Here is a 20,782-nt window from a genome sequence, read left to right as displayed (position 1 = left end):
CTCAAAAAGAACTTGCTGTGTAATCCACTGTGCAATACCCTCTTCCCTGGCACCCCGCCTTTTCCTCAGCGACAAACTGCAGGCGGTTGAACTACAAGACTCGAACGGACTCTTCCAACGAGAGGTTCCTGGCCTTGTTCTCTGCCCACTTTCAAGAGCCTCTTCCTCCACCCCCACTCGGATTTCCCCTGAGGCCTCAAAGGTGTCAGCCCATCACAGCACCAATGCCCAATGCAAAGAACACATGATTTATTAAAGACAACTGGTCATCAACAGCATTGATTCAAGGAATAAAACAGATGAAAAAACAAAAGCAGACTTCCATTCTGACCCTGGAGTGAGACCTGCAGAATTCTTACAGCCCAATCTCTAAGTGTCCAAAGTCCTGGGGGCAGCTCCCAACCAGGAAGCCCTGGGCACGCTGGCTCTCAAGGCACCTCCCTTGAGAGTCTGGGGAGGGGAAATCACCAAGGGCCTGTCCCTTCCTCAGGCAGTATCCCACTGGGGAGCGCCGTGTAATCTGGACATGGTCCCTGTGCTCCCGATCCTCATCCCAAGGTCAAGGAAAGAGCACTGGACCTAAGTCTGCCACTGAGGCCAATCAGACGCAGTTACTCAAGTAGTATGGCCGCAGGAGGGTAGGCGGGGGACAGGCAAGAGGGAATGAATGCATCAGGTGTCCTGAGCAGGCTGCTGGGCCCCAGGCTGTGGCCCAAGCCTCAGGCTGTGAAGGGCTCCAAGTTGGGACTGAACCACCAGCTGACCAGTTCTGGGAAGAGGCTGAGCCAGGCTGGTGGGAAGCAGGGTCTCTGTGCCATGCTGGGGTCTTGCAGTCTGGAGACGACACCCACCCTGTTGTATCCCTTACACTCAGTTGCAGTACAGAGCTCAGAGCCCTCCCAGCCAGAACCTGCTGGAAAACCAGGAAGGTCCCACAGGCAGGTGGAGAGGATGCTGACTCTGACCTTGGAAGGTCAGGAAGACCTCCAACTGCTTGTATACTTTCCCAGCCCCACCCTTCATCCCCAAACCAAGCACTTGCCAGTCTGCAATAAATAACTAGGAGTCTGAATAAATACAGTAAAAAAATCTCCCAAGTACTGTATGTTGGGAGGGGTGGCGGCAAAAAGGCAAGTGCGTAAAGTCCCAGCAGCATCCAAGGTACGGCCTGGTACAGGAGCCACTTGGGGACAGCTCTTCCTGGGCCCCACAGCCGGGCCCGGGAAGGCAGCACAAAGTCCTGGCTGCCAGACTCGGGAAGGCTTTGGGGACAAAAGGGCCACTGCTGGCCAGTCTGAGGCGGAGGCCGCTTGCTGTATCGCCCAGCCTTCCAGATCCAAACCACCTGTCTCCTCACAGGAGGGCGGGCCTTGGTCAGAATGTGCCCACTCCTCCCACAGCCCCGCGGCAAGAGTAGCCAGCTGCTCCTGCTCCGAATGTCCCTGCCCCAAACCCTGGGAACAGCCCAAGCAGGTGACCAGGGAAGGGCCAGCACCTCCTTCAGCCTGCCTGGGCGAGATACGGCTCTCCTGGCACCAAGAGGATCCAGGGCCTTTAAGCTCAGCTACACCTGGCCCAGGGAGACTCCCATTGGTCCCACTTGCCCTTTATGGGACTCACTGCCCTGGGCTGGGACCTGGAAGCCACAAGAATGACGACTCTTCTGAAACACTTGGATCCCAACCCCCGGTACACTATCGCTTTCAGGTCCTTTTCCTCTGGGAGAGAAGGGCCTTTTGGGGGAATCTCTGGAAGCCCCAGCTCTCCCTCTTCTCCTTCCTCCATCCCCTGGGCAGAAAGGAGGGTAAGGGGCCCAAAGCCTTGCGGGCCATCATTTCTCAGCAGCTTTTGGTTTCCAAGATTTCTGTTGGGAGTCAATTCAGGACCCTGCGCTGAGGCACTGTGGACTCCCTCCCCGTCTGTGCGACCTGGGGGCCCAGGGCTGGGAATGTGAACAGGGTGCAAAGGCCAAGGTTGACCCCCAGGGATTTCGCTGAGCCAGACTCCTCATTCTGTTTCTGGGGTTCGTGGAGGGGCGGAGGGGGAAGAGCTGGGGATAAGGCACCCCAAGAGAGAAGGGCAGAGGAAGAACGACAGAGGGGCAGACAGAGCGAGAGTGAGTCACACACCCCCTCTGTGAAAGAGGCAGAGGGAGAAGGGGAGGAGAAAGAGCCCTCGAGGGACCAAAGACACCCCACCCCCCTCCCATACACATGGACACACACACACACACACACACACACACACACACACACACACCACACAGGAGCAGCAGACACCCGGGAGATGAAGAGATACATACACGTCCACCCAGGACTACAGACAGAAACACACACTCGCAGGGAGAGGGACAGAGAGTTTGACCTGGGCCTGGCAGCTTCTTAGCTCCTTCACAGTGTCACCTTCCCCATGGAGAAGCCTAAGCACCAACCCCCAGAAGAAGTGGTTTCTGGCTCATTTGCCAAGCACCTCCCGAGACCAGAGCCCAGAAGACCAGAGCAGAAGAACAAGAAGGGAGCAGCCGAGCAGAGGCAGGGAAGGACCCTTGTCGGCCCCCAGTGCCCCCAATGTGCCCCAGCCCCGGAAAACCACCCCATGAGCTCCAGCCTTGCTCGGCAGCCTGGGCAAAAGGTCCCCAGGATGAAGAGCAGGGAGAGAGCTAGGGCTGCGTGGTTAGGAAGGAACATGGCACAGTGTGTCCCCAGCGGGAGCGGCCGAGGGCGAGGGAGCCGGGTGAGGAGGCCTGGAGTGGGCCAATCCTGCAGTTTCCCCTCAGGCTGGCTGGGATCCCACAGGCTTCTGCGTGTCCCAGAAGCCAGGGCACAGGGGTCGGTGTCTTCTCTCCCAAACCTGGGCCTCTTGCCAGGAGGCTACTTGGAGTCTTGGAGTTCCTTGGCTTTCTGAAGGATCTGGCAGACATCTGTGATGGGGTAATCCTGGGCAGGGGAAAGGTCAACAACATGCCTCTTAAGTCAGCTCACCTTTCACCACTACATGCCCTTCCTTCCCACTGGGCCCTGTCACCATGCTGGGCCCCGGGCCGGAGGGACAGGGGCCACAGGCCAAAGACACCTGCATGTCGCCCAAACCTTTGCTAACGCTACACCCGCTGCTGCACTAGCTTACCCGACCCAATCAGCACCGACCAGTGCCACAGCCCCTTCCTTAGGACTCGGGCCACCCTCCCTCCCCTCCCTCCTGCCATCGAATCCCAAGCACCGTTCATCCCGAGCCTGGTCGTGGGCCAGATGCTGCTCATGCATTAGCTCAGTGGGTCACCTCGTCAGTCTGGTGAGAAAGTTACTATGACTGTGTCCATTTTACAGACCTGGTCAAATTACTGAAAACCAACCCCAGGCCAGGCACTGGAGACACTGAGGCCTGGAGAGGCGATCTCTTGGCTTGGGTCACATGACTACCACAGCAGTACAAAGATGTGAAGCCAGAGCTGTTTACTCTTGAGCCTACGTTCTGAACCACTGCGCCCCAACCTCCTCCCCCAGGTCTGAGCACTTTCACCAACAAGCACCACAACGTACCGGGCGCCGCCGGGCCCCGGGTAAGATGAACTCAGGTAGAACATTTGGGTCAGGGACGCCAAGTCATTCACTCAAGGCGACACCACTCAAGTGGCAGGACCAGAATTCAAACCCAGATCCTAACCCAGATCTGCCTCAGGAGTCTGGACTCTTCTGCCCTGTTCCTGACCCCAGCCTGAAACAGCGGCTGGCAGCGGTGGGTGCTTGTAAGTACCTGTCTCACGACCAGGGCCTGAGCTGGGCCCCCCGAACCCCATTACCTGCAGGAGCCGCATGTTTACGGTGAAGTCCCCTTCCAGCAGCTGCTCCCGGATCAGTCTAAGGAAAACAAGCAGAGGGGCGCCTGGGCGGCTCAGTTAAGCGACCGACTCTTGATTTCAGCTCAGGTCGTAATCTCACCGTTGGTGAGATCAGGCCCTGAGTCAGGCTCTGCGCTCACAGCACAGAGCCTGCTTGGGATTCTCCCTCTCTCCCTCTCTCTCTGTCTCTCTCTCCCTCTCTCTGCCCCTCACCTGCTCATGCACATACGTGCTCGCTCTCGCTCTCAAAATAAATAAACTTAAAAAAAAAAAAAAAAAAAAAGAACACAGCAGCAAAGCGCTAGAGCCCTGGGCCACCGAGCGCGGGCCCAGCAGGCCCCTTCCTGCTCCCGCCTTACCACCCGCAGTGTGACACCCGCCCGAGAAATCCAGAGGCTCACTGCCCACGAGCAGCCCCGGCCCTCTGCTCGCGGTCCACTCACATGAGCATGGCACAGCACACCAGGAGGAGGAAGTCGAAGCGGTTGTCGTCGGCGAAGAGGGAGTCCCAGATACGGATGACGTCAGGCAGCAAGAACTCCTGGGACAGCAGCAGTGTCAGCCAGCGGAAGGCAAAGAACTGGGGCTTGATGTTCTGCTCTTGCTGGGGAGACAAGGCGCGGGCATGGCGGTCAGCCGCCGTGCAGTGTCATGTGGCCTATCAGACTGGCCGCGCGTCTGCGCCGGGCATGCTGGGGGGGGTGCGGGGGGACAGCACTGGGGCCGCCCGGAGAGCCGCACTCGACCACCAGAGGGACGGCTGCTGTTGTGGCCGGCCGGTGCTGTCAGATCTTCGATTTTTCAAGAGGAGCCAGAAATCCGTGCTTTTATGTAAGCTCCCTAGATTTACAAATGGCTCGGATTCTTTTAAAATGCAGTATGGGGGCGCCTGGGTGGCTCAGTCGGTTAAGCGGCCGACTTCAGCTCAGGTCATGATCTCACAGCTTGTGAGTTCAAGTTCCGCGCCAGGCTCTGTGCTGACAGCTCAGAGCCCGGAGTCTGCTTCGGATTCTGTGTCTCCCTCTCTCTCTGCCCCAACCCACTTGGATTCTGTCTCTGTCTCTCTCAAAAATAAATAATAAAAATTTTGGGGGGCGCCTGGGTGGCTCAGTCGGTTAAGCGTCCGACTTCAGCTCAGGTCACGATCTCGCGGTCCGTGAGTTCGAGCCCCGCGTCGGGCTCTGGGCTGACGGCTCAGAGCCTGGAGCCTGCTTCCGATTCTGTGTCTCCCTCTCTCTCTGCCCCTCCCCCGTTCATGCTCTGTCTCAAAAATAAATAAAACCTTAAAAAAAAAAAAAATTTTTTTTAAATAAATAAATAAAAATTTTTTTTAAAATGCAGTATGGATTATAACCCTGGATTTATGGACAGACAGACTATTACGGGGCACTTACGATAAGCCCAGCCTTGTGCTTCACATGTGAAGTATATTATTTCATTTATTTACTCTCTGTACAACACCTTGTAAGACAATTACTCCCCATAGAGATGAGCCGTCTGGTCAGCCAGTGAGTATTACTAACTGAAAAACCATGTTACAAAATAACAAAAACATAATTCCAAATCTGTTTAAAGGGATCTGTTTATATGTATCTTCTTGTTCACAAAATTGTTTTTATATAGTTTCTTTTCACAAAACTGTTTTCCGAAATAAATAGGGAATGACACTCCAAGAACTTTTTAGATTATTTTTAATTTTTAAAAATGAAGTTCAGGGGCGCCTGGGTGGTTCAGTCCGTTGAGCGTCCCACTTCGGCTCAGGTCATGATCTCACGGTTCGTGAGATCTCACGTCCCACATACAGCTCTGTGCTGACAGGTTAGAGCCTGAAGCCTGCGTCGGATTCTGTATCTCCCTCTCTCTCTGCCCCTCCCCTGCTCACATTCTGTCTCTCTCTCAAAAATAAACATTAAAAAAAAAATTTTTTTTAATGTTTTATTTATTTTTGAGACAGAGAGAGACAGAGCATGAATGGGGGAGGGTCAGAGAGAGAGGGAGACACAGAATCCGAAGCAGGCTCCAGGCTCTGAGCTGTCAGCACACAGCCCGACGCGGGGCTCAAACTCACGGACCGTGAGATCATGACCTGAGCCGAAGTGGGACGCTTAACCGACTGAGCCACCCAGGCGCCCCCCCAAAAAAAAAAAAAAAATTTTTTTTAAATGAAGTTCAGAGGCGCCTGGGTGGCTCAGTCAGTTGAACGTCCCACTTCGGCTCAGGTCATGATCTCGCGGTCCGTGGGTTCGAGCCCCACATCAGGCTCGCTGCTGTCAGCACAGAGCCTGCTTCGGATCCTCTGTCTCCCTCTCTCTCTCTGCCCTCTCCCCTTCGCTTGTGTTTTCCCTCTCAAAAATAAATGAACGTCTTAAAAATAAATAAATAAAAATAAAAATGAAGCTTGCACTTTCTCAGAGGACTGCTACCAAGCTAAAGTCATTTAGTCTACAGTAAACACACTGCATCATGCCTGGCCCACGACAGGCACCCTATCAACTTCCTCTTCGTGCCCGGCCTGCTAGGCTCCCACGTCAACTGCTGCCTCGGTCTCCCGGTCGGGCCCCAGCTTTCAGGCCAGCACTCCCCAGCGGGAGCAGCCACTCTCCATTCCCAGACTCAAGCCAGAACTTGCCCCCGGCCTGGGGTGCTGAGGAGGCCTGCTATCTGTGCCCCTTCCCGTCCGTCTGCCCTGGCCCCGTGGTCCTCACCAGTTTCAGGTAGAGCTCCATGTCTTTATCCTTCAAGGTGGAGTACACCTTTTCCATCTTGTAGGTGATGCCACATTGGGAGTCGTCCAGGCTCTTGATGAAGTTGTCCCGGATCTCAGCCATGAGGTTGGTGAAGCAGAAAAAGGTGTCCGCTTCGGCGTGCTCTGGCGATGGGTGGGGGGAGGGGGAGCAGCTGCAAGGGAACTGATGCCCTCCTGCGTCGCACTCCACCTCTCCCGTGCACGACGTCTCCCCCTTTGCCTCTGAGCTCCTCCGGGCCGCCCACCCTCCTGGTCCGGCCCGGGCCCTCCTCTATCCTTGACCACGCTCCGCCCCCAGACTAAGGACACCACGTCTTTCTTCTCACACCTTCGGGCAACACTGTGCATTTCACTTAGTAACTGATTACATGCTCTTCTGAGGACACTTTTCAAACCATTTACTTGAAGCCTTGTCAGTCATTCAGCTTCCGGAATGTACCGGTCATCTCCTTTTATCAGAACTTCCGTTACCCACGCTGAGAGCTCAACACACTTCCCACATCCTAAAAGGCCTGAACTGGAAAGGACCTCAGAGATGATCCAGGCTAACCTCTCACCTCTGACAGAGGGAAGAAGAGGCCCAGAGGTGGGGCGCGAGTCGCAGCGCCTGATAAGGCCCATCAGCCAGGCTTTCCTGGGCCCCTCTCTCTAGGGAGCCGCACGAGGGGTGCGGGCAGCCAAGAGGCCTTTTACCTTTCCACTCGCTGTTGGGGTCGGTGGCAAAGGTATAGTAGAGGGGCCCCACGATCTCGTTCATGCCCTGCACGTAAGCGATGCCAGGATTGAGCTTGGCGTAGATGAACAGGATGCGCTCCACCACCTCCCAGTGGGCCTCGCAGCCGTTGGGCAGCACCTCATACTCGTTCAGGGAAGAGGGCGTGGAGTTCTTGTGTGGGGAGCACATCTGGGGAAAGAGGGGAGGAGCCGGTGAGGCGGCGACAGCAGAGATAACGCGTTCCCGCCAGAAATGTTTGCCGTTCAGGCAAGACTCGACTTCCAGCTTATGGGGAGTACACAGCACAGCGGAACGCATCCAATGTCACAGGGAGAAACAGGCAGACAAACCCAGAACGTGGGGTATTCCACAAGGCAGCGGGGCCGAAGCCTAATTTATGGTGCCAAAAACCAGAACAGCGCTTACCTCTGAGGTGAGGGGCACTGACTGGGAAGGGGCGTGAAGGAACTTTTTGGATGATGGAAACGTTCAGTGTCTTGACTGGGCGTATACGTAACTAAAAGTTCATCTAGTTGCGTACTTGAGATCTGTGCATTTTACTACATGGAAGTTATTCTTTACTTTTTTAAAAACCTGTAAATATGTCAAAAACAGACAACTGGCCAAGATCCTTCAAAAAGTCAAATGCTGTTGGGGAGGGGGGCGGAAGTGGAGGCCTCCCTGAGATCAAGAGACTAATGAAATATAACATCTCAATACCACACAGACACCTTAATGGGTCTCGGATGCAAAGTCAAATAACTAAAATATCCTTGGCACAACTGAGGACATCCGATCACGGGCTGGAAGTTGGGTGTTACTGTGGAATTATTGTTAATCTTCGTATGTGAGGACGGTGACAAAGGAGGATGTTCTCCTTCCCAGGAGACGCCCACAAGAGTACTCGCGGGCGAAGGGTCGGGGCGTGTGCAACTTACTCTCTCTACATATAATACACCCACAAATATGGCAGAACATTCACAACTGTTGAATCTAGGTGGAAAGTATACAGTTGGGAATCGTACTCTTCTTTCAACTTTTGCGAACGTTTCACCTTTTTCATTAAGAAAAAGTTGGGAGTGGGGCGCCTGGGTGGCGCAGTCGGTTAAGCGTCCGACTTCAGCCAGGTCACGATCTCGCGGTCCGTGAGTTCGAGCCCCGCGTCAGGCTCTGGGCTGATGGCTCGGAGCCTGGAGCCTGTTTCCGATTCTGTGTCTCCCTCTCTCTCTGCCCCTCCCCCGTTCATGCTCTGTCTCTCTCTGTCCCAAAAATAAATAAAAAACGTTGAAAAAAAATAATTTAAAAAAAAAAAAGAAAAAGTTGGGAGATAAACAGAAGAGGGATCCCTGCTGAAGAGGGATCCTCCTGCGACAGAGCAGAGGTCTCCAACAGCGGTGCTGGCAGGAGCCCCCAGGGGCGCCGCAAAGATCCAGGTGCCGGGGGTTCCCTGTGTGAGAAAGCTGCAGGCAAACACAGGCAGGGCCAGCATATGAAGCCATCCGGGAAGCACAGGATCCTGAAGAAAAAGTCCCTCCCCCATCATACACGCACGTGCAAACATATACACGTGTGTACATGTGTGCTCACACGCACACATCGCTAACATTCACTGACAGCTTTCCATGGGCAAGACCGTGCTCTGCAAGCATTCCTCCATGAAGTCCTCTGAACAATCTAGAATACCTGCTCAACGTCATTTTGAAGACGAGGAAACTGAGGCTCAGAAATGTTAGGTCACTCGCCAAAGTCTCGCACTACGTGGTGACAGTAGGACTTGAGCCCAGACTGGCTGACTCCACAGCCTGCAGCCCAGGCCTCAGAGAAATGCCTTGCAGCCTTCCCAAAATCTGCAGAGCCGTGACCTCATTTCAACCTCCTGGTGATTCAAAAGCCAGCATGGTGGAAATGATCCTGCCCAGTTTACAGGGGAGAAGGTGGAGGCCCAGGAAGGTGAGGCTGGTGTTACTTCCCCCAAAGTCAAACAGATGTTCAACTTGAACTAAATGGCCCAACCGCAGGTCCCGAGGTCTAGGGATGCAGCTTCTGGTCAGGTTCTCTGCCACCAGGACCAGATCAAGACCTAAAATGGGGAAGAGCTCCGCTCTCAGACCCCAATTACTACAGTGAAATGAGTGAAGCCAGGTCCGCACCTTGCCCTGTAGCCAGGACATCAGCGGCGAGTAGGGTCGCCCACGTGGCCAGCCAAGCATTCTGCACCCCCTGGCACATGTCACTCTGTCCCGGGCACATGGGACCCTGGGATCAGCTGTTAACTGCCCGTGTCACCCCTGCAGCAGAAAATGGCTGCTATCCGAAAGACACAGAGATGTGATCAGTCATTCCACCTGAGGGAAGAAAGCTTCTGCAGTATTATATGTCACGAGTCTGTTGGAGGTTACAGAGAAGGATTTTTCTACTGTTGGAGGACAATGAAAAGTTTTGAGGAAAAAGCGGGAGTTCCATGTACTCAAACATAGGTGTAAATTCAGGAAGAAGGTACTACGCTTCATTTGGCCACAGGCTGCTTCTCAGAGGTACAGGAATCTGCTAGAAGACTGGGGTTCAAACGCTCCGTGCGACTTGGCCAGAGCAAGCCCTAGCAATTCTAGCTCCTGATCTCTCAAGTCTATCCACGTTTCACCCTGGCCCCCACCTGCCTGTGCCTGGACAGAGCGGCCGCCTCCCGTCCTCCATTCCTACCCTTCCAACACCCCCACGGCAACTGCCCACGGCAATCCGTCACAAAAGCAGACCGGAATCACGTCCCCGCTTTGCTTAGAATGCTCAGAAGCCCCTAGGTGGCCTCACAGCCGCTGACCTTGCCAGCATCCTCTGGCGGTGCCCCCCTCTTGCCTGGCCGGACTCTGCTATTCCCTGAACACACCACACTCACTCCTGCCTGAGGCCTCCACTATGCCCTCCTTCCCACCTGGAACGCACTTTCCTGCTAATTCCTGGCCTCTTAGCTGAAATGTCACCTCCTCGGGGAAGTCTTCCGGGACACCAAGGCCAGGTGAGCTCCTCACTGCCTCACTGCTCCCACACGTTCTCATCAGCGTGTAATCGCTTTTTCAAGAGGCATCTCCCCTGCTGCTCCTTCAGCACGCGGGAGGACCCTCCCCCGGCCCCCCACACCCCCAGACTTTGATAGCTGACTTGCAGAAGAGCCCCAGAGGTGGACCTGGCAGGACCAAGGTCGCTTTGGGTAGCTGTCAGGGCAGACGGCCGGTGGCCAGTGCTCCGAGGGAAGCAGGAAGGAAAAGGCTGTCACGGGGCGTCCCTGGGGCCCCCGGGCTGGCTCTCACATTTGTGACTCCGCTCCGGTTCCGGGCCACTGTCTGCGATTTCAGCGTCGTCTGTTCCACCCGTTTACGAAGGGTCTCAAACTCATTCTGGGGGTCCAGGATAAGGAGGCAGGGGTACTCGGTGGCTCTCTGGAAGAAAGATATATCTGGGCACAACCTCCTGTCAAGAGGGAACAGGAGAGAGCACTGTTACTCAGAATGAAAGTTTGGAGCATTTCGTCAGCACCCTGTTGCCGGGTGCTCCACTATTCCAAAAGGCATTTTTTGTGGTTTTTAAAAAATTAGTAACATTTGGGGCACCCGGGTGGCTCAGGTGGTTAAGCATCCGACTTCGGCTCAGCTCAGGTCATGATGTCACCATTGGTGAGTTCGAGCCCTGCATCGAGCTCTCTGCTGTCTTTAGATTCTCTGTCTTCCTCTCTCTCTGCCCTTCCCCTGCCCTCTCTCTCTAAGAATAAAAAAATAAATTAAAAAAAACTAGTAACATTTTTGGGGGAGGGGGAGACATAGAAAGCAAGCAGGGGAGGTGTAGAGAGAGAGAGAGGGAGGCAGAGAATCTAAAGCAGGCTCCACACCATCAGCACAGAGCCCAATGCAGGGCTTGAACTCATGAACTGCAAGATCATGACCTGAGCCAAAATCAAGAATCGAATACAACTGACTGAGCCACCCACACGCCCTGTAACATTTTAAGAATTTAGTGTTTGTTTGTTTGTTTTTAACATTTATTCTTTTTTGAGACAGAGAGAAACAGAGTGCAGCCGGGGGAGGGACAGAGAGAGAGGGAGACACAGAATCCGAAGCAGGTTCCAGGCTCTGAGCCATCAGCACAGAGCCCGACGCAGGGCTCGAACCCACGAACCACGAGATCACGACCTGACCCAAAACCAAGAGTCAGATGTTTAACTGACTGAGCCATCCGCGTGTCCCTAAAATACCCACATTCTGATTTGTATTTCCATATAGATACACACACATATAAAATTTTTAAGTGTCATTATGGTCTTATAATCCAATTCTCCTCTTTAACCACAACCATCTTTCCATGTCAAAAGTATTTATCTAAAAAATAAAAAATATCTAATACATATAGGGTGTTCAGTGCAGTGTGGTTTAAAATGGTTATGTTGATAAACTAACTTGAATAAAATGGTTATGCTGCACGTTGTGTAACAGGATAGTATACAGCCGACACAGGAAGACGTCCAGGACAGAGGGAGAGGAAAACTCAAGGTGGGAGACAGTCTCTACGATGCGATCACATAGGTTTGGTTTCGTTTCGTTTCCAGTTTTACTGAGATATAATGGACCCACATCGCTGCGTCACTTCAACAGGTAAAGTTTTTCTCGTGCACGTTACTGCAGCACAGGCACGCTTTCCAGACTTCTTACACCTAGCACGTTGCAAACTTGCCCCCCCAAAAACACTGAATGACATGCTACAATCGCTACCAGTGTGAGACAGAACCTGTTTCTCTAGAACCGGGTTCAAGACATGGTTCTTGACGCAAACTGTCAAGACGCCTCGTGCACAGAGGCCGCCCCAACTCCGCCCTGAGAATGGCAGGAGGCGAGACCCTCTTTTGCATCCTGGCTGAGCCGCGCTGGGCTGGGTGTCCACCTGGGGCCATCTGAAGATGGGGCCGGACAAGCTGAGCACGGACAGAGGAGCAGCGCCCAGGGCCGCGAGGGCCCGGAAACACGGCCGGCACCCGGTGAAAGCAGAACTGAAACCCGGCAAACTGCAGATCTCCAGCTCCAACCACTCAGCCCCACTGCAGGGAGGCCTCCCTTCCAGCTCCTCACACAGCCTTGTGGGAGATCCCACCCACTGCCAGACTCGCCAACCCCACAGGAAGCAGGAGCGTGTTTCCACGTCTCTCTGCCAAGCGGAAAAGCACGCCCAGGCACACACTGAGGCTCACAAGTTTTCAAAAAACACTCATCTGATCCTGTCACTCCTATGCTCAAAACCTCTGCATGACTGCCCCATGCCCTTGGGATCAAGTCCAAGGTCCAACCCCCGCCTCCCTCCAGTGTGGCTTCCACCACTGCTCCTCGAACGTGCCTCCATGCGCTTTCGGGGCCTTCCCGCAGGCAGCTCCCCACCACCACGGCCTTTCCCTCCCTCTTCCCCCAAGGCCTCTCACTCCTGAGACCTCAGCCAAGGCCTCCCCCCAACCCTTAAAGCACCCTGAACTCTCCCCTCAGGGCACTGACCACAAATGCTAATTACACGGAAGACCCATCTTGCTCAAGGACTATCTAACCATCCTCCCCACCGGGTCCCAAGCTCCTTAAGAAGGGGACCACGTCTGTCAATTCCATGCTCAACCCTGAGCTCGGCACTGAGCTCGCCATAGAGTAGGATCTCAGTATCTGTCGCAGGAAGGATCCGATGAACCCATAAACACCTGCGGCACGACAGAAACTAAGGCAGGGAGAAAGGAGAGCCAGGCACTCGACTCGGTCACTGGCCCTGTTCATAGGCCGACATCACTGGGGCTTGGACCCACCTACCAGACCAGCCTCCGGCCGTTCCTCAAACACCCACCTGTGGGCGTGGGCTGCAAAGGGAAAGGACAGGACTGGGAAACCCCCCAGAAGTCCCACGGGCCAGCTCCTGACCCCCAGTGCCCTGCTTACCGGACGTCTTTGTCGATTTGCAGCAGCACCTCGTTGTCCTTGAAGTATGTGTTCCAGCGGCTGTCGGGGTTGGGGTTGAGTGGCTGAGGGGAGAGGATGAGCTGCTCTGTCCCAGGTCCAGCCAGGGCCCCAGGGGGCAGATTCCAGTCTGGGGGGGCCTGAGCAGAGGCCCAGCGGGGACTCTGAGACAGCCTGTGAGCTACTTGGGGAGCCTCCGACATCACGTTCTGCTCTGAGGACACCCCTGCTGGGCAGGGACCACCCTTTCTGTCTCAAATGCTGCATATACCAGGTGCTCACTAAACGCTTGTTGAATGAATGCATGTTGTATTATCAGGTCTCTTTGAATCTAATTCACCTTGCTCGGAATCGTCAAGTCTAAACGTTGGAGGACGGGCCTGGGTCCATCCATCTCCACTTTCTGCACAAGGGGAGGGGCTCAGTATCTGAGGAGAGCATGAGGCTCCCTCCAGGCCACAGAAAGACCATTTATTCTCACTCCTGCCCTGCTCTCTCTTCAATTATAAAATCACAGAAATTTCCCCAGGGAACAGAGGCGAGGAGGAAAGGAGACACAGCACACACAGAGGACTTGGCTCAGTTCTACACACACACTCAGACCCCAATTCATGGCCTACGTTCCTGACCAGGCCCAGCGCCTGGGAAGGAGAAGGGAGAGATGACGGCCTCCAGGGGCTGAGTGGCCCAACACAGAGAGGAGGTACTGGATGGTCCAGAGGGGACCCAGACTGGCCACATCTGTCCTCTGGGGTAGACGGAACTTCCGGCTCCAAAGCCTGCATCCCTCCCTACTCTGTAGCCTTGGCCCCTGCTGAGACCCTTACTCACATGGTCCTCAAAGGTCACATCCTCCCTGGACACACCCATGTTGGCCTTGGCAATGCCAGGTTGGATAATCATTTCCCTCAGGAACTGAGAATACAGCTCCCTGCAGGAGAGAAGGGGAGAGAGGATGATCCCAAGGGTCTTGTCCAGGGAGCCTGGACCAGAGAAGCAGCAACAGAAGGCAAGGCAGGCCCAGCACCACCTGCTGTCTGATAGGAAGGCCCTCCCGTCACCCCCCTTTCTCGTGGTCTCACCTCTGCTTGGCCAGAATGGAGGTCCATGAGGCTCTCTCCAAGGGGAGGTAGTTCAAGAGAATCTGCACAGAGGGAGAGGGACAAAGCTCTGTCGACTCCTGGGCCCAACCCCAGACAGTAGGTGGAGGCCGACAGGCCTCAAGGAAAATGTCTAATAAAGGCCAGAAGACCAGATGGGCTGAAACCCACGCGTGCAGGTGTGGGCTGGGGGTAGCCTCCCCTTTCCTCTCCACTTTATCCCAAACCCACCTTTTCCTCTGCTTGTCCTCAAAGAGACCCTCGCAAAGGATAAGGAAACCTGGAGCTCAAGAGGCTGGAAACCAAGACATTGGGTTTCTGCTCCCACCTCGGCTAATAGCTTTGGGCAAAGCGTGGCCTCTTTCTGTCCCATTAAGCGTCACTTCTACTGCCCTGTGCGGACCAGGAAGCAGAGAGCTTCACTGCCACTACTACGTGTTCCTGCCCCAAGGGAATCCTGGAGGGGATGCCAAGAGGAAAAGAAACCCAGGACTTCCCAGAAAAGTCTCCTCGGACAAGCAAGGAAAGGCGCAGAAGAAGGGAAAGGGGCCAGGGCGGGGGCAGGCCATGCAGGAACCCAAGGACTTTTGGCAGAGCAGGCACCCCACCCCAGGCACACCCACCTTCCAGCAGAGGCACCGAAGTCCGCCCTCACAGGGGATGCCTGTGGACACAGCAGGCAAGAGTCACGCCCCAGGCCAGAGCCCCCAGACCCCCCCAGCCCTCCACCTCAGAGCCAGTGGGCAAGGAATGGAGTGCGCGAGAAGTACTTCCTCAAGAATCATCTCCTGTCAGAAAAATCACTGGACTACAGGCTAATCCTGTGTATTTCTCTCCATGACCCCTGCCCCCACCCCAGAGCTCCCTCCGTGGGGAATGTTCTTTTGAGGATAACGCCTTCTCATCCTTGGTATTTGTTCCTCAGAGCAGCGCTTACCCACCACCACCATCTCTGCCCAATCAGAGTCAGGTCTCTCATTATAAACGATAATGGCTCCATGAATTGTCCTTCATAGCATCCAGCCCAGTTGGGACTGTATAACATGGTTTGCAGATTTATTTAACCTCTGTAACACCGACAGCTGGGTGAGCCCCGAAAGAGAAGAACCAAATCTGCCTTATATTCCCAGCCCCTAGCGTGGGGCACAGCACACAGCAGGGACACTGTAAATATTTGCGGAATATAAACTAAGCTATAAATGCTAAGCACTCTGTGCCTTATGGACATTACTTCACTTGACCCTCATTACAACCCTAGTAAGTAGAGAAGATTAGCACTGTCATCCTCACCTTCCAGATAAAGAAACCTATCCGTAATGACAGAGCAATCGGGGACTCCAACACAGGTCTGTCCGTCTTAACTCTACAGCCCAAACTCAACGCACAATGGCTTCCCCGAGGCCTGGTAGATTCTTCAGCTCAGTACACACCCCATGACCCCTCAAGACCTTCAGGGTTTAAATATCACTCTTGAACAAAAGACAAACGTCTCCTGCGATATTGTCAGGAGCCTCACTAAAGCAGCTGCTGCTACGGTACCCCTAATACCGTGAGTGGGAGCTGATGCCCACCTCCCTCAGAATCTGCATGGGGACAAGAAAAGCAACTACCAGAACTCCTTGCTGACCAAGTCACAAGGGCAGAGCAGTAACAAGAACCCACACAGAACACCTTAGGATATTTTAAAAGATAAGCAAAAATCTCTGTGCTGGAAGGTTAACCATGCCAGGGAGGGCAAAGTCAAACACTGCTGGGGTTCAGCTCCTTAAAGTCAGGGTCTCAAGGCTAGAATTTTACCGTTAACCAAAGTTCACCATTGCCTGAGTCAGCTGTAATCCCCAAGCCTGGGAGAGAATCAGGAACTGCTCTGCAGCTAACGAAATTCTACTACACAGGAAGTTTGCTGAGGAGTGAGGCAGACCCCGAAGCGGCTCGAGTCTCTTCCCCGCTCCAGGCTCCCGCATTCGATCCTCTCGAGTAACCCTCAGCCAGCAGCAAGCACCGCTTACACCCCAGGAAGCATCCTAAGGCCGAGGCTTGCTCTTGGCGGTCAGGGCAGTCAGGGGTGGCTGAGAGTCCCAGAATCAGCAGAAGGCCCCACGAGGCAGGCTGGCCGCCCTAGAACTGACCAGGTGTGGCCCTGGGCACCTTCCCCTCCATCCTAACCACAATGCTGCTCTAAGGAAACCCTGAACATGGAGAGCTGCTGCTTACCACTAAAACTGAGTTCCCGAAGCTTTTCCAAAGCGATCGTGGGCTCCTTCAGGACATCCTGGAAATCTGCAATCCTAGAAGTCGGACGGGAAGGCAAATGAAGCACATCCAAACCCCAGAGTGACACACTTAGTGATCACTTCTGAAGCCCAGAGCTCTCATATCACCAGTCTTCAACCAGTTCCTCCCACCCCTTCAGGACATAAAGACAGCAAAGCTCAGCCTAGGTCCTGGCCAAAGGCACCTTAGGGGAACTACAGAATTACAGATCACTTCTTCCTCCAAACCCAGGAACATAGAGATATTCCTCTAGAGGTTCTCAAGCAAACACCATGAAATTAGACACATTTCTAACATTTAGTGAGCTGGCATTTATTGGGCACTTCCTGCTGGCCAGGCCCAGCCCATAGTGCCACTAGGAACCAGGAGTAATGTGATCCCTAGACAACGGACCTATGTAACCTGCACGCAGCTCCCCAGGCTCAAAAATACAACCATTAGAAGACCTCTGGGCTAGACAGTAGGCAAGGACAAAAGGTTTAAAGAACAAGCGAGTCCTGGAGAAAAACTGAAGACTTAACAAAATTTGGCCAGTGCTGTGGGATTGAGCCTGAGGGAAGGAAGACTGGAGAATCCAGGTTCTCCAGCATTCCATGTAAAAACCAGGCAAGGGGAACAGGGAGCATTTGGAGGGGACGGTACTGGGGCAGAGGATTAACAAGGGGGACAAAAACGGTGGGGAGGGGATGGGGAGCTGGAGAACGGGGCATCGAGGCCCTGGATGAGGAAGACACCAGGGGAAGGGGGAAACCCGGGGTCCAGGATGAGGGAGAGACATGGGGTGACACGAGGGAGCAGAAGAGGTGCCTCCGCTCCGGGCACCCTCAGGCCCACAAGCAATGAGGTTGGAAAGTGGGCGCCCGAGACCCGCTACACTGGGCTCCCGCTTCCTAGCCGCACCTGCGTCCCGCCCTGCAAGGCAGAGGGGGCGGCCTGGCCAGGAGTGGTCCGCCTGGGTCGGCCCCGGTGGCCCTTACCTGCTCTTGTGCAGACTCGACATGGTGTTGACTTCCGGATCCCCCCTTTGCCCTCGCCGCCGCCGCCGCCGCCGCCGCCCCCTAGGGACGCGGGGCTCTCTGCAAAGGCCTCCGTCCGGAAACGAAGCCGCGAAGGCGCGCGTTCCGTTTCGCCCCGCCCCACCCGCTCGGCCCGGCTCCGCCCCACTCACGTGCCGCCCCTCCCCGCCACTGCCGAGGCGGGGCCACGGGGACGCCGGGAGCGCGGCCCCGCCCCCGTCTCCACCCGGCCCACGCGCGCACGAGACTGAGGACGAGCCTCTGCCCAGGTACACCGTTCCCTGTGTCTACCCTTTGCACTTCCCTTGGCTTCAGTTTATATCTATGCAGTTTACCTGTCACCTTGACCTCTTCCTTACCCGTTCCTCGACGGCAATAAACTGTTACGTCATTGTTTCAAGAATGTGGACCTTCCCAGCTCAACTATACAGGCCTCCCGGCGGGTCTTTTCATTACCAAATCCTCGACGCCTATGACAGCAGCGCCCGCACCAAACAGATGGCTCAGTGACTACGGTTCAGTAACTATCAGATGGAAGAGCCGGACTACAGTTCAGTGTTTCCTTGGCTTTTGGAGTTGACAAACATGAAATTTACTTTATGAGAACAATAGAAAAAGAAAGCCAAGGTTTCAGGGTCCTTCTTAAGAGATGGTTGGCAGCCTTACAATGATTTTTTCTACATACTTGTGTGCACAAGTGCATAATTGTCATTATCTTTTAATTTATCCACTGATGGGTGAAAACTTTGTCATTGGACTGGAAAGCCTCAAAACCTCCCCTTCCGCCCTCAAGACTTGTCTGTTCCATGAAGTAGGGACACAGGTTATCTGTTCCTGTATTCCCTAACCCCATGATTTCTGCTCCCACTGCGTGTTAGGTACTGAGCTGTTTTTGTAGAATACCAAGGTTACATTCTTGTATGAAATACAAGAAATAAATAAATGCTCTTTTTTTAATTTTTATTTTATTTTTTTTTAACGTTTTATTTATTTTTGAGACAGGGAGAGACAGAGCATGAACAGGGGAGGGTCAGAGAGAGGGAGACACAGAATCTGAAACAGGCTCCAGGCTCTGAGCTGTCAGCACAGAGCCCGACGCGGGGCTCGAACTCACGGACCGCGAGATCATGACCTGAGCCACCCAGGTGCCCCAATAAATGCTCTCTTAATGGCACAATAGGAAAGGAATATTTTTCCAGATAAAAACAATATCAGTCAGCCCTTTAAAATGTTGGTTAGGAGACAGAGAAAAATGCAAATGATATGTTAGGAAAAACACATTTGACTATCATTTGAAAAAAAAAAAAGTTCTATTCTTTTTTTTTAAACATCTCTTCACCTTTGTGAGACACAGAGAGCGCGAGTCAAGGAGGGGTAGAGAGAGAATCAGAAGCAGGCTATGTTAGCACAGAGCCAGAGCCCGACACCGGGCTCGAACCCACTAACTGTGAAATCATGACCTGAGCTAAAGTCAGACGCTTAACCAACTAAGTCACCCAGACACCCGTAAAGTTCTATTTCTATCTCACATCTGACAGAAAAATAAATTGTAGATTAATTAAAGCTCTGCAATAGGAAAATCTATGGGACTAGAAGAAATATATTTAAAAATTTTTAGGGGCACCTGGATGGCTCAGTCGGTTGGGCATCCAACTTCAGTCCAGGTCATGATCTCACGGTTCCTGAGTTCGAGCCCCGTGTCAGGCTTTGTGCTGACAGCTTGGAACCTGAAGACTGTTTCTGACTCCGTGTCTCCCTCTCTCTCTGCCCCTCCCCTGTTCACACTCTGTCTCTCATTCTCTTTAAAAATAAATAAACATTTTAAAAAATTTTAATAAAAAAGTAAAAATAAATATTTTTATAATCTTGGAGAAGGAACATACAAGGCCCAGAAGCCATGAAAGATAAGACAGATACATAATTACTTAAATTTTAAAATATATGGCAAAGTAAAAGGCAAGCATCAACAGGGGAAAACATATATACCCTCTGTGATAAAAGGCTAATCTTTCTAACATATGCAGAGTTCTTAAACCAACAAGAAAAAACACCCCCCTTGGAAAGGAAGTAGGCATTCATTCATTTGAGAAATTTGTTGAGTGCCTACAATGTGCCAGTATTTTCTAGTATTCGGAATTTAGACATGGACAAAACAAACAAAAAAAAATCCCTCTCCTTAGGGTGCCTGGGTGGCTCAGTCAGTTAAGCATCTGACTCTTGATTTCAGCTCAGGTCACCATCTCACAATTTGTGAGTTTGAGCCCGGAGTCAGGCTCTGCACTGACAACTCAGAGCCTACTTTGGGGATTCTCTCTCTCTCTCTCTCTCTCTCTCTCTCTCTCTTAAAATAAATAAACTTAAAAACTCTCTGCACTTGAAGCATTGACATTTTAGTGAGACAGACACTTAAATAAGTAAATAAATAAGACAAATAAGTCAGATGGTGAACAGTCCCTGAAAAGAAAAATAAAGCAGAGATGGGTAGTGGAGGGGTGTTGCAATTTTAAATAGTGGAGTCTGGAAAGCTGCTCTTAGGTAACATCTAAAAAAATATATGTGGGGCGCCTGGGGGGCTCGTCTGTTAAGTATCAAACTTCACCTCAGGTCATGATCTCTCGGTCCATGAGTTCTAGCCCCGTGTCAGGCTCTATGCCGACAGCTCAGAGCCTGGAGCCTGCTTTATCTCTTTCTCTCTCTGCCCCTCCCTCCCCCCCCCAAAAGTAAATAAACATTAAAAAAATACAAATAAATACAAATAAACTAACATCTGAAGGAGGTAAGACAGTAAAGCTCATAAGCAGGCACTTCAAAGAAGAAATAACAATGTTTCACCAAAGCCTGAAATGCCATTAAATTGGGCTTATGCTCAGATGAGTATGATTTTGAACAACCATATTGCCTCTTGGGTGGGTAAAAGTAATCGGCATTTATTGTGCCCGCCCTCACTAGGATGTGGAAAAACAGGCCCTCTCTCAAACAGCTTTAAAGTGAGTTAAACCGGTACAGCTCTTTCCCAGAGCACTTTGACAAGTACTAATGCAATTGGTCTTAATTTGTACTTTTTTAAACTTTTTATACTGAAATACTATAGGTTCGCAGGAAGCTACAGAGATAGTACAGAGAG

General features: G+C 52.9%; 1 protein-coding gene across 2 annotated transcripts in view; it reads right to left on the bottom strand.

Annotated features, from left to right (window-relative positions):
• Positions 1-232: 232 nt before the first annotated feature.
• Positions 233-20,782, bottom strand: part of TBC1D13 (TBC1 domain family member 13) — a 30,416-nt gene continuing 9,866 nt past the window's right edge. Inside the window, exons 1-12 of one of the 2 annotated variants that reach the window (XM_078436403.2) lie at positions 17,620-17,754; positions 16,583-16,656; positions 14,992-15,032; positions 14,351-14,412; positions 14,100-14,199; positions 13,251-13,333; positions 10,605-10,764; positions 7,278-7,488; positions 6,544-6,707; positions 4,282-4,442; positions 3,800-3,857; positions 233-2,936 (exon numbers count right to left, since the gene is read on the bottom strand). In XM_078436403.2, the coding sequence (XP_078292529.1) occupies positions 2,871-2,936; positions 3,800-3,857; positions 4,282-4,442; positions 6,544-6,707; positions 7,278-7,488; positions 10,605-10,764; positions 13,251-13,333; positions 14,100-14,199; positions 14,351-14,412; positions 14,992-15,032; positions 16,583-16,656; positions 17,620-17,642 (1,203 nt within the window). In that variant the 5' untranslated portion in view covers positions 17,643-17,754 and the 3' untranslated portion in view covers positions 233-2,870. Of the gene's footprint in view, positions 2,937-3,799; positions 3,858-4,281; positions 4,443-6,543; positions 6,708-7,277; positions 7,489-10,604; positions 10,765-13,250; positions 13,334-14,099; positions 14,200-14,350; positions 14,413-14,991; positions 15,033-16,582; positions 16,657-17,619; positions 17,755-20,782 lie in introns of those variants that run through there. The other variant, XM_078436404.2, reaches the window with a different exon arrangement.

Source organism: Panthera onca, chromosome D4 (assembly GCF_046562875.1).
Source record: "Panthera onca isolate mPanOnc1 chromosome D4, mPanOnc1 haplotype 2, whole genome shotgun sequence".
Classification (NCBI taxonomy): domain Eukaryota; kingdom Metazoa; phylum Chordata; class Mammalia; order Carnivora; family Felidae; genus Panthera; species Panthera onca.
The sequence above is the reverse complement of the archived record's forward strand: the minus strand, read 5'-3'. Positions and strand labels throughout refer to the sequence as shown.